This window comes from Micropterus salmoides, unplaced genomic scaffold (assembly GCF_014851395.1).
Source record: "Micropterus salmoides isolate LMB-PRFRI ecotype aquatic unplaced genomic scaffold, ASM1485139v1 Ms_hic_scaffold_22, whole genome shotgun sequence".
Taxonomy (NCBI): domain Eukaryota; kingdom Metazoa; phylum Chordata; class Actinopteri; order Centrarchiformes; family Centrarchidae; genus Micropterus; species Micropterus salmoides.
This window is the reverse complement of record NW_024041373.1, coordinates 9,533,182-9,546,589: the sequence shown is the minus strand read 5'-3', so window position 1 is coordinate 9,546,589 and position 13,408 is coordinate 9,533,182. Positions and strand designations below refer to the sequence as shown.

The 13,408-nt window shown below is 39.8% G+C and overlaps 1 protein-coding gene across 3 annotated transcripts in view; it reads left to right on the top strand.

Annotated features, from left to right (window-relative positions):
- Positions 1-13,408, top strand: part of disc1 (DISC1 scaffold protein) — a 46,962-nt gene that overhangs the window by 4,842 nt on the left and 28,712 nt on the right. For all 3 annotated transcript variants that reach the window (XM_038737457.1, XM_038737456.1, XM_038737458.1), the window contains exons 2-7: positions 1,973-2,886; positions 3,902-3,971; positions 5,668-5,824; positions 7,895-7,991; positions 8,432-8,664; positions 12,093-12,147. In XM_038737457.1, coding sequence (XP_038593385.1) covers positions 1,973-2,886; positions 3,902-3,971; positions 5,668-5,824; positions 7,895-7,991; positions 8,432-8,664; positions 12,093-12,147 — 1,526 coding nt within the window. The remainder of the gene's footprint in view (positions 1-1,972; positions 2,887-3,901; positions 3,972-5,667; positions 5,825-7,894; positions 7,992-8,431; positions 8,665-12,092; positions 12,148-13,408) is intronic.

The window sequence follows — 13,408 nt, the reverse complement described above, 5'->3', positions numbered from 1 at the left end:
CATGGGATGGCTGATGAGTGACATCACTGGAGGTCATGGGGGGTTGAACAGGGAGCTGGGGTGGCTTTGTAGTGGTCATGCTTTGTTTGATGCCCTGCATTCCTGTTTTGAAATACAGCTACAGACACAGAATTTGCACAACTGTGCTGCCATTGTACAGATGATAAAATTAATAGTAATATAATGTCCTTACTATTGTATGTGCAGATGTGTTAGATTGTGCTAATGACAGTCTAAAACTGCTTGTGTTTTTAAAAAGAAGTTTAACAAGGATTTGTAACAGTAGTATGAATGCTCTCACTGTTTTCAGTACAAAAGAGTGTGTGTGTTGTGTGTGTGTGTGTGTGTGAGAGAGAGAGAGAGAGAGTGGGAAGAGAAAATTGAGAGCCAGAAGTGAAGGGGAGAGCAGCGCAGCTGTACACAAAGGGGCTGTTGATTCCTAGCATTTATGCCTGTCTCGCTGTCTGAATCCTACACATTATAAGTATTAATCACATGAAGCTGCAGCAGGTGTCCAGCTCTGAACACAAACCCGTCTTTATCATCCTGCTCCACTTTCAAACCAAATACTGTTTACACTTCTTGTTGCTTGGGTCGGCCATGTCTGTCTTCAGTGCTTCTCAGATAATTTCTATCCCCAATCCCTATATAAGCCTTTTAAATCTTATTAATCCAGTAACAATATTAGAGAAATTAGAAATATTATTAAGAATATGACCAGCATGTTTTTTTTTTCACACCTTTTATGTGAGTTTCTGCCTGCAAGTTAGACTTAATTGTTTGATTACTATTAGCTTGATTAGGCTTTCCTTTCCTCCCCTTCACAAATCTGTCCATCTTGTATTTAATAAAGCTGCACTAATCAATACTATGTATCAAATTAATTAACAATGACTCCAATAACTACATCTAAATATGTGAAAGGAGTCGCGAATAGTCATAAATTAGGAGAATTATCACTAGCCTCTGTATAGTTCCCCTCAGGCAGCTGTTTTTAGAAAAAAAGCTCACATAAACCCCCCCGTATGCTACCTGCTCAGCACTAAACAACAGACAAAGTTAGCAACTAGCTGAAGTATTTGGCAGCTGAAGAGCCAGATGTTTCCTTCAAGAGTTGGTGGAAATGAGACCAGTGCTAGTGAATAGTGGAAGTACATCCATCAAGTGGACACAAACACAACTTCAAATGAGTGCTAATGTCACTCCATATCTGCTGGCTGTGTAGACAACTGTTTGCGAACATGTTAGCCATTTCAACTTGATACATTACGATATCAGTGTGTCAGTGTGTTAAATGCTTGTTTCCCTGCCCCAAGTGGCAAAAACCTGTATAAAACGAGCTCTAGGAACCTTGCACAATTAGAGCTGGTAATTTGTCTGTCTAAATAAATCTTTTGAATTTAAATCTTAACAGCCTTGGTGGCATCAGAACTGTTTTGTTTTTGTTCAACATAAATCAGATTCATTCAGCTTTACTTGCATTCCACCCCTGCAATGCCTGTACGCCTCCAGCATGTCCCGCCCCACAGTTTGAGAACCCCTGGTTTAGGGCTAACGTGGCTGAGTTCTCAAAGAAACCAATTCCACTTCAGGAAATACTGTTCATGTATTCCACTCTTCCACTGAGAGGCGTGTCTTAACTCAAAATGACTGTGTGGCTTTGGTATTTCCCAACAGCTGGAGCAGAACTCTGGGAAAAGTCACACAGCTGGCCGAGTTGTTTTTCATTCAGTTAGCGGTGCTAGCTTTAAGGGCAGAGGGCTGGGACTGACTGAGGATCATTTTAGTTATATCACTTTCACTGTATCAACAATATGGTGTTTAACATTCCTGTGTAATTGGCACAGTTAGCCTCACATTTTCCTGATGTACCCCATGATTGCACAGTTAATCCTGCCAGTTCTATGAGCTCACTCTTTATCTCCCTAATGACCGTGTTGTCCAGCTTAATGGTTAATCTCTGCATCGACAGGTGGCAGAGCATCAGGGACAGCTGGCAGCTCCAGTCGCAAGAGGCTGCACCGAAGACCAGGGTACATGAGAGGAGAGCAGTCCAGATTGCAGAGTACTACTCATGGAGAAGAGGACGAAGAGGAGGAAGGGAGGACCACTTGCATAAGGAATGGAAATTCTGGACGTCACACTGACATCACAGAGGCGACCAGTGCTCAGGGGATGAGTCTACCAACTGCTGTCAAAGTCTCCCTAATGAATCAGCAACAGCCTGAAAAAGTCACATGTAGCTCCTGGAAGAGTAAGAGTTTTCTCTGCTCTGTTACCCGTCCTCTTCACCCTGTGGACTGCAGTCCCATTAATGGTAGCCACAAGAGTATGAATGAACTCATCTTAAGCCCAAGCCCGGCCCTCCAGTCCTCACCCCAGGACTCCTTTAACTCCAGCTTCAGTTTCATCCAACAGTCCCTCAGCTCCAGCCAGAGGACAGACACAATCCCTGCTACACCACCCCGGGAACAGGAACCACTAAATTGGTCAACTAAAGCACCTAGGTTGCCTAAAACAATACCAGTGACTTTATCCATTGAACACAATGTCTCAAAGGAGTCAACTCCTGTCCAGTCCCTGCCCTCCTCCACCCCAGGCAGCCAGGGAGAGAGAGAGGAGCTGTCATTAGGTGGGAGGTTTTGGCAGGAATGTCTGTGGGGTGGCAGGGAGGTTACGTCCGACCTGCCTGACTGTGACTCCCAATCTCTGGACATAGAGATCACCTCCTCACTGTCCGTGGACTCAGACACTGCCTCCGCCTCTTCTGTCACTTCCGGCTACGAGAGCGCCACACCTGCCTCCGACCAAGGCTGGGACAACCTGATGAAGAAGTACGAGGGTGTGCTGCAAGACTGCCTCCAAAACAACCGCACTTACACTAAGGTGGGCATGATTGGCTCCTAATGGAAGGATGAGATGCAGGGCTATATTAGTCACCTTTATTGAGTTTAGTTGCGTCAATTCCAAGAGCAGGTTCAGAGACACGACTGAGACCAAAGCTGTAATTTTTATAGAAAGAGTTTGACATTTTGGCATACACACTTGTTTGCTTTCCTGCCAAGAGTTGGATGAGAAGAGCACTCATGTCTGCACAGTAAATATGAAACTACAGGCAGAAGCCGGTTAGCTTAGCTTAGCACAAAGAAACACGGAAACAGCTAGCCTGGATCTTAAAATCTGCCAGACTATTCATAGTTTGACCCTGTTTCCAGTCTCTGTGCTAAGCTAAGCTAACCAGCTGCTGGCTCTAGCTTAATATTTAGTGCTATTAAGCTTTTCATCTAACGCTCTCTTGCAAAGTAGGAAAACAGTGTGCATGCTTTTTCTGAGGATGAGCATCTAAAAGATCAACACTTGTAGTTCTATCTGCTATCTGTCTGCAGCTCTTTGCTGTACTGTATGCTTCAGTATTTAAGTCCTTACAAGCCTGTGTCAAAAGTTATATTTACATAGGAAAGAGTGAGTTTTACCTTATCAGGTTGGTTAATTTGAATATTTTGTACAGTTTTACCAGAAGAGGTAAAACTACCCAGTATTTCACAAGAAAAAGATTGGGAAAATGTCCCAAAAATAAATATAGTTTTATGCAACAGAAATGTTTCATATTTACTTAACAAACTAAAAAGGTGAAATCCCTTAAATTGTCTGTTGAGAAGGTAAAGAAAATATAACTTTAAAAACATTTAGTTAGGCCGATTAGTCTTCACAGATGAGACACAGTGTATACAGAGCAGCAAAACTTTGTAATGATGATGAGGTTTTAAACTTCATACCCAGTCCTCACTTTGAAACGACGGTCATTGCACCCACATGTATCTTTTTTTGGGCAGTGCTGTTTAAAAACATTGCCCTCTGGACTGTTGGGTAATCTGTTCTGCCGATTGTGTCGCCCTCTCAGATCGAGTCCATGATGTTGAAGCTGCAGAGACTCCAGCAGAAAGCCATTTTGGATGACGACTATGACGCAGGTGAACTAAGACTTTCAGTTGAGCCGTTGCTTTAATAAGTAGGTCATTACAGCTTTTGTTGAAGAGATACTGTAGCTGTGGATGGATTATAGAGAGCTGTCATTAAACCAACTGACATGTTTTATGCCTTTCTTTTGATAATTTAAATAATTTATTTTTTTAATGAGACCTATTACTCCTGATCAGGAACATTGTTTTGAAATTTAAAACAAAATTTAATGGAAAGAGGCCAGTAAACAGTGAAAAAGTGAGCCTGAGTGGACGCAAAGTTGCAGCAGCTTAACATACAGTAACTGGGAATCTCCATTTATATCGAGGTTTTACTGGCATGCTCAGTCAGTCATTTGTAGGTTGACGGTTGTGTTTAAATCACCCAGTTACTTTTTATTGGATAGCAAACTGAATTGGTTGTGGATCATACTGAGGTATTTGCAAAAGCATGTGAGGGCAGAATAAATGGTTTGTTGTTTACTGACTCTGACTCTGGAGAGTTTTATGACTTCTACTGAAAATCCCCAGTGATTAATAAAACAATGTGGCCTATACATTATAATGTCTGCTATTGGAAGATTAGCACAAATAATACCATTGTTCTCTTACTTTGAGGATTAGTTTAACAGTTGAGTTGACACTGACCTTAGCAGTTGTGTGTTGCTTAGTTTACACGTTAGTGCTCACCACATCAGATCAGTCAGCCAACTAAAACTACAAACTGGACAATGTGAAACTACTGGAAGAAGCACAGAGAGTAAATAACGCTGAATCAAATTCCACTTCCATTTATTTACAAGAAAAACCTGGGGCGACTTCTGGGGCTTTGTGAACACTAATTCATGTTTCATCACCCAGGTTTAGCTTTTGATGTTTTAACTTTAAAACTGTGTGGGAAAGAACCAGCAAGTCCTCAGAACTAACACATTTAATCTGGACTTTATTTTGAATCTTCCTTCAGGGGAAACTTAATATTATTTGTAGCTGGCCTGAGAAAAGTTAATTCCTATAGAGGACTGTATTCTGACCCATTTCTCGGACCTTGTGACAGAAATAAATACCAACATCTGCTGTCGTTGCGTCCTGTAGACCTTGAACTGTTTAAGTGGTGTGATTATTTAGGTCAGCATGTCTTCTGCTCTCAAGACATTTTAAACTCTGGTAGGAAAGTTTCTTTCCACTCCTGATAACTTCTGTGTCTGTTTTTCTGCCAGAAAAGCTTAAGCTTTCCATGAAATGTTGTAAACAAGAACTAAGACACTTGGAGTTTTTTTTTACCCTTAGATGGTTATCATTTTCAAATGTAACCATGAAGCCAACAGAGAGGGTTGATTCCAGATCAGGCGTGTGTTTACAGGGTCAAGAAATGAAAGATACTTAAGATTTAAATGATGGGAATTATGCTTTCTTGGTAACAGCAAGCTGAAAATTGTTCAGTATTGACAGAACCTTGGTCTCTAGTGCCTTCTAGTTAAGGGATAATTTGATAATTGAATAAGGAGTGACATGTGTGCAGTCATGTTATTTCAGTGAATGTAGGCTACATTGTGGCTGAGTGAGTAACCCACTTTCTGTGTAGTCACAGCACAGCATTGTGGAGATCTAGAGCACAATGATTTTCTCACTTTAACGTCGTTGCTAATGAATTTACTTTTTAACATATGATGCTGCATGCTGTTCAGTATATGTGTATGTGTGTTTACAGCCGAGCGTTTTGGGAAAAAGCTGGAGGAGCTGTGCAGGGAGCGAGGTGCTCTGAAGCTGGGTTTACCCTCCAGACAGCCAAGCGTGGCACTGTTCCTTGAGCGGCTCAGACAGGTGGTGCACAGCGCCCTCCAGAGGGCAGACTCCAGTCTGTGCAGGTCAGTCACACAGCAATGACAACAATGATTTCCATCATGCTTTACTAGTGTACTCACACTCAGAAATGAACATCATGTTCTGTAGTTACTGTCATGCAGATTAAAAATTTTTTTAGTCAAGTTTTCTTCATTGTTTATTATTATTAATATATTTAATAATAATATACAATAGTATTAATATAGTATTATATTTTAATATTTATTATTATTAATAATATTAATTATAATAATAACTTTATTTATATAGCATCAAACAAAAGTTCAAACTGCTTTACAAAAGATAAACACAGGGTGTAAAAGGGCACATAACACCACTATAAAGTAAAATACATGAGGACAACGCAAGATACAAAATACAAATGAAAAAGCAATGGAAATGGAAGTGTTTTTAAAAGAGATTTAAAAGAAGACACGGACTCTGAGAGCCTTACTGTCATGGACTGGGGCGAGGACCCAAATGCAGACAATGGCAAGGCAAGGAGGTTGCAGTCCAAAAATGTTTATTAACACAAAAAAAACTAACTTAAACAGGCTTACAAGGAGCTCAAGGCAAAGTCCAACAAAGGTAGTCCAGAACACAGGGAATAATCCAGAACTAGGAAGACAAGGAACAGGCAGGAACACTCAACTTTAGACGCAAGGATGTGACAAAGACTGGAGAGACAAGCAGGCATATATATATACACAGGGACTAACGAGCAGGGCGGAAGCAACACAGGTGAGCGGGATCAGGGCTAGCGAGGCAGAGAGACAGGCAGGCAGGCAGAGAGACAGCAGGGGGGAAACAGAGAGAACACTAGACAAGCAGACATGGGGCAGAGTGAATAACCAAGAAGACAGAAACACACACAAATTACAAAGAACCAGAACCTAAATGAGAACACAGAACTAGAACCCGGAGTACAGAGGAGACCAAATCACAATAATACAAACAAGGACCAGGAATGATTACCAAAACATGAACTAAGGACATGGAACTAAACTCAGACTCCCAAACAAGACACACAGACAGGATCATGACACTTACTTCCTCGTGCAGATCGTTCCAGAGCCTCGGGGCCCTGACAGAAAAGGCTCTGTCCCCTTTAGTTTTAAGCCTAGTCACAGGAAGAGACAGAAGACCCCGGCCGGAAGATCTCAAATTTTGCAGAGGTTCATAAGGAGTTAAAAGGTCTAATATATAAGCAGGAGCCAATCAATAGAGAGCCTTAAAAGTAATCAATAAAATCTTAAAATCAATCCTAAAACAAACAGGGAGCCAATGTAAAGAGGCTAAAACAGGGGTAATATTACTATCACTGTAATCATATACTACTGTATAATACGTATAAGTATAATGTTTCTTCTTAGTGACATATGGAGAATAGTGTTCAAATTGATGTAAATTGCAGGGAAGTGAAAGGTAAAATGTGGTTGAATTCAAAAAGATTCCTTACTTTTTTCAGATTTTATTTGATGACAGACTTTAATTAAAAAATAAGCCCTACTCTGTTTGCGGTGTTAAAGTCAACACAGCTCTTGGTGAAATTTGCAGTTCAGCTATGTGCTGAAACTTCGTTTTTAAGCTTTGTCCTGTGATCATGATTGTGCTTTGTCTTCTATCACACTGTTGTAGTACAGAGCGGTGAGGGAGGGATGTCAAAAATAGCTCTTACAGGAAGGAAATCAGGTGGGGCCTCTCTCTCCAAAGGGTATCCTGAACAAATGTAAACTAAAGCTCATGTAGTCCTCTGTTTTCCATACATACCTTTATCTCAGAGTCTCAGTTTTTGAAAATGCAAAAAAAAAAAAAAGAAAAACAACCTGGAAACAACATGCCACCAAAGATTAAGTGTCACCTGTGTTATTCAGCATTTCCTTCCATTGCAGTGAGTTGGAGAAAAGTGCCAAACTTTATCGGTAATGGCACATTAGTGCACATATGAACTCACTTCAAGTGCCCCTGAAAGAGACAGAAAGGACTCTGAATTGTGGACAAAGGTTATGAAAAATACAGTTTAGAAAAGTCATGATTGAAGACATTAAAACATCATTGCTTTTGGCTTTTGTAGTGACTTTGTTTTGTGTCAGGGAGGGTGTAGAGCCTGATGCAGGGGAGCGGTCCGACTCATTGCAGGGTCCACTGCATCGAAGAGATCGTCTGATCCAAGAGAAACGGCTGGTAGAGGTAAATTCAACTCATATTCTCACGTCATAAAAGCTTAGAATAGTCATTTCTGGCACTTTGTGTGTGTCCCTGACCTACCTGATGTCCCCTGCATTTTTCCCCCTCACTCATGAAATATCTAAATTTTGTTAAATATTTTATTAGCAGAATGGCTTAATAGTAAAGTCTCCAATGTAATTGTTAATACTTCCAATATGAAACTTGTATTACTAAATTATAATACTGTATATATTCACCATTTATAGAAAGACTTATATTCGTGCTCATATTTGCAGCTCTGCAAGTGAATGTCAGACTCACAGAAAGCTTGGTTCTATTTCAGGTTATGTACTTAAATATAGTGCGAATTGTAGTGGTTTGGATAATTAAAGTAGTATTTTATGATTGATGCGCAACGCCTGAAAATTAAATAAAGGCCCTTCAATCAAACTCATATGCAGGAGGAGATAGCAGAACTGCAGCAGAGGCTGACAGAGCTGAAGGGCCGCAGTCAGCACCTGGAGAAGCAGATCCAGCAGGAGGAGCTGCAGATGGAGGCCGAGGAGCTAGAGGGCTCCGTGCTGAGGAGCTGCAACGTGGCCCAGCTCCGCGACATGAGCCGAACCCTGCAGGACCTTGTCACCTCTGAAAACCGCACGCAGATCTCCGTCTCCCCTCCACCCTCCATGCTCAGGTTAGCGTCACATAAATGCAAAATATTTTACCAGTTTCTTCTTACATCAAATTTTGTTTACAGTACATGATGTTACACTGCACAAGTGTGCTATGTTTAAAAGCTGTTACAGACTTGTATGTGCACTTGATCACATGCAAAAATAACAACTAGCTGCACATTTTCTCAGAGTAAAGAAATAAAGGCTCATACCTTCCAATTATATTTCAGGCTTTTTTCCCTTTAGAATGATTGAGATTAGTCTGTTTTTCTTAGTGACGCTCCATTAAAAAAAGCTTTAGGTAATTAATCAAACCTAATGTTCCCTGGCAATGGACTCATTTTAGGGAAATTTACTCATGATCTTCATGTGATCAGTACATAGAGAGAGTTACAACCAAATGAGCAAGTGAAAACATTCACTGCAGATCTTTGGACATTACTGCTTCTGCCCTAAGTCTCCAACAGTCTAGAAAATGTGCAAATGTATGTGGAAGATGTAAATGTCAAATTGCACTTTGGAGTCTTCTGTGAAGAAACATTTTCACACTGTATACATTTTCATCTTGCACCCTATTGTGATGTGTTTTTTTTTATTGGTCACTGGAGTCAGACTTTGATTGGTTGAGCCTGAACTCTGCCGAACCCCATAACTGTGAAAATAATTTGCTGAGTTGTCAATATGATGCGATATGGATCAAATGAGACAAATGACACAAAATAAACCTTGAATATGCATATGGGATATTTTGACAATCTGATTGTGCACAGTGAAAAAGAAACACAATCATTTGTACTATCAATTAATAATGACCAAATCTTGATTTAATGAAGCAGCTTTTATTGCAGTCTGAAGGACCAGTTCTGTAGAGATTGCTACGATAGAGACACACATTAGAGAAGAATTTGCTATTAATATTGTTATTATAATATAAAAGATATGAAAACACGAGCAACCAAAATCGTGCTCACTCTTATGCTCGAGTAAAAAAAAAAACCACTCGGTGAAACAAAGCATCTCAAATGGAAGACTAGACAAAATCTGAAAAATGTTTTAGTGACCAGATCAGATTCATTCATTCATGGAGTAGATGGTTCTCACAGTCCCTGCAGTAATGTCAGTCACCAGGTGGGGCTGCTAGAGAGCTGCGACTGTTTGGTGACACTGCAACGATCATCAGTCCATGAATTTTTTACCTATATCATGTCACGGTATTTGCTTATCATTGATTGAGCTAGTTTGGAAGAGTACGTGCCAGTGCTGATCCTCTATTTTACAAAATAGTTGCCTCCCTGCTTCATTCATCCTCTGACAAGCAAAGTGACATTTTAAATAAATTTTACGGCTGGACTGTCTCATCTTGTGCCAAGAAGATCGTGTTTCAACCCAATTAACATCTCAAATAACTGCACAGAAGAGCTTGACTTCCCAAGGACAGAAAAATACAGATATAAACATACACATACAAAAAATAGCTAAAATAGCACAGATTTGTGATGTTTTTGATGACATCTAACTCTTGTGCCCATGGAGGTAATTTGTAAGACTGTATGATGAATGATTCATTTGTTTTCAATCTCGGAGAGGATATATCAAACATCCACAACTACTTTCTCTTTGTTCCTCGCATCCCCTGAGCCCTCACTCCTCTTCTCTCACACCTGCTTGAACCTGCTTTGAATTGTAATGTTTTTTTTCTCAGATGCAAATGATTACTTTGCATCGTATACTCTGAAGTTAATAGCTTGCGAGGGAGCACTGTGGAAAGCCTCTCTGTCTTGCCACCCGTTAGAAAGACATGTAAATTGTACTTATCGCCTTCTCGGTGGCGTGACCCACCATCCCTGGCATAATTTGATATCTGACATATTCTCACCCCAACTGGAACGCATTTATACCCGCTGCTGATTGAAATTGCGACCTCTGATTGGATATTCAGCTGCACATCTGCGGGTGGCGTGCTTTGGGTCATCATGATGATTGTATTTCAGTTTCCCTTTCCATATAACACAGGACATTTCTTTCTCATATCAAGCTTTATTTCCTTATAGGTACTGGATGAAAGAAATCCACGCTATCCAGAGTAGCTGCATCGCTAAAAAAGGGGGGTGCTGTAACATTCAGAGACAACATTTTACTCTGACTCACCCTGAACATCAGCTTGAATAACATGAAAAGGGCATACTGATATTTGTGATATGAGACGATTGGGATTCTCACAAGGTGACTGTGATGTGTCTAATGAATTTCATGCTCCTTTTGTCCATATGCAAATTGATTTTATATCTTACAAATAATGTGACCTTAATGGGTTGTCCTGTTTGCATGTTTAAATACAAATAACACACAGTAATAACATTAGTGATATGACGTTTACCCTTGATATCTGAAATATTAATCTAGACATTGAAGACACAGCCATTATTGTCCGAAAAACTAAAATTCTGCGAACTGAATATTGTATGTCACAGGCCGATTTGAAGTAAGAGATTTAAGCTTTTCCCATATTTGTTTCCACTGGATTTCAAGATGTAACTGAGTAAAAATTGTTTTATATGACATTTTAGATTTAGAAATGAAATGTGAAAGGCAAGTACCTTTAAAGGAGGTATCTAGACCAGAACAGATACTGGAGAATGAACAACACGACTCATCAGTGCTTAGCACCTGTAGCTTTACTACAGGCTGGAACTGGAGGAAGGTGAAGGATGGTTAATTTTACCTAGAGCTAAAACAATTAATTGATTAAAGTAATAGTTCTACAATTTGGGAAATAAGCTTATTCACTTTCTTGCCGATAGTTAGATGAGAAGATAGATACACACATATAAGGTCGTCCATTAAATACAAAACAACATCAAAACAGTTCTCCATAAAACCACAAATATTTTTTACTCTTTAGTTTTTGTGCGTATTAAACAAAAAATTATGTGTTAATTAGTGAGCTTTTTGATGCTGATAGACAGACTTTGACCCTTAAACAGAGCCAGGCTAGCTGTTTTCACATCCCTGTCATTATGCTAAGCTAAGCTAACCAGCTGCTCGCTTTCGCTTCATAGTGAAGGTGGAGATATTAGAGTGGTATAGATCATTTAATCTAATTCTCTGCAAGAAAGCAAATGAGCCTATTTCCAAAATATTAAACTATCTTTTTGATTGATTAGTTCACCGTCAGAAAAGTAATCTGTCGCAATTTTGATAATCAATCAATCTTATGAGTGAATAATTAGTGCCTACTCTTTTGCTATTATCCATTGTACAAGATTTTTTGAGATATTCCTGTGTAAAAGATTCACTAACTCTCTTAATAGTTCATAACCCACTTTCGCAGTGGATACCAGAGCAAACTGGTGGACATTTAATCCTCCCATTGACATCTATTGAAGCCCCCAAAAGAAAGACATTCCTTTCAGTATTGCACTGTAACATTTTTATTTCCTTTTTGCAGACTTCAGGAGCAGGAGCAGGCATTGAATCTGTCCATCAAGGAAGCCACTGCCAAAGTAAGCCACTGTTCCTCTGACCTGTTTTTGTCCATAACAGCTCAGTCTCCCCTCAGAATGCTAACAATGCCTAAATGTGTATTAAGTGTTTCAGTGAGTAGTAATTCAAAAAAGAAAGTATGTACTGTGTGCCAATGTTTAGTATATGCATACTAAATGTATGTAATTATGGGATTATTTCTATTTCTGACAAGGCAGTGAACTCTCCGTAGTTGAGTCGAGTCATGTAACGTCGTTTTGAAGAAATCTTCCATAAAACAACACAACACTTTAGAAAAATACAACCATTTTCTGTGTATTTCTGAAGAGAAATAAGCAAGTTATGAATTTGTAATTTAATTGCAGCAGTTTTCATGTAACTTTTTTGCAGCTTTCACAGTGGATTTTATAGGTTTATGTGTACTATGTCAAATGTCTGTTGAGTTAACATAGCATGGCTTTGTTGGGGTTTCTATGTGTGTCAGGGGCTTTGCATTCTTCCCTTTGTATGTGCTGTGTCTCTGGAGTTTCCTCTTGAATCTCGGAGGTTTGCTTGTCCCTCCCACTGATCTCTATACCTGGATCTCTGCAGCTGGATAAAGCCAAAAGCAGCAGAAATCTGTAAGATGTGGTGGAGGGAGAGAGGCACAGCAAGAGACACAGGGCTCAGAAAAGACCTCTTAACTGTTGCCGTGTCCCATCATCAAATGGTTGGTTGATGTGGCGACTGTACCTCAAAGGATATATAGCACTCAATCACAAGATTGTGCATTATTAAGTTGAAATAAGTTTTGTGGAAAATGGCACACCTGCTGTGACAAAAAGACTGCTGGCATGAAAAGTAACTTTCACTTACTCAATTGACTTTTTAAAAATTGACAAATAGTCTGATGTTCTCAAAATTAAATCACCAATGCCAGAATTTCTACAGTTTAAAAAGCACTCCAGAGCATTTTCCAGTCCATGTAATGCTTGGAATAAAATTATGCAAGCCTGTTTGAAAAAAACTGTTTTCTATATTTCTGTGGGAAGAAAACTCCCCGGAGATGTTCTGCCTCAGAAATACCAACCTATTTGACTGCCTTTTCAAAGTGTTGCACAAAACTGTGTCAGATTCAAGGAGAAAATCCGTCAGAAAATCCGGCTCCACATCCCTTTGAGTGATGAAAATAGTTCCTCAAAAGAAGGAAGCGCATCATGGGGATTGTATCTGGCTGTAACTCAAAGTGAATACATTGGAGAACAGAGGTTTAAAGGGCAGAGTGAGGGCAGATGGGGCCAG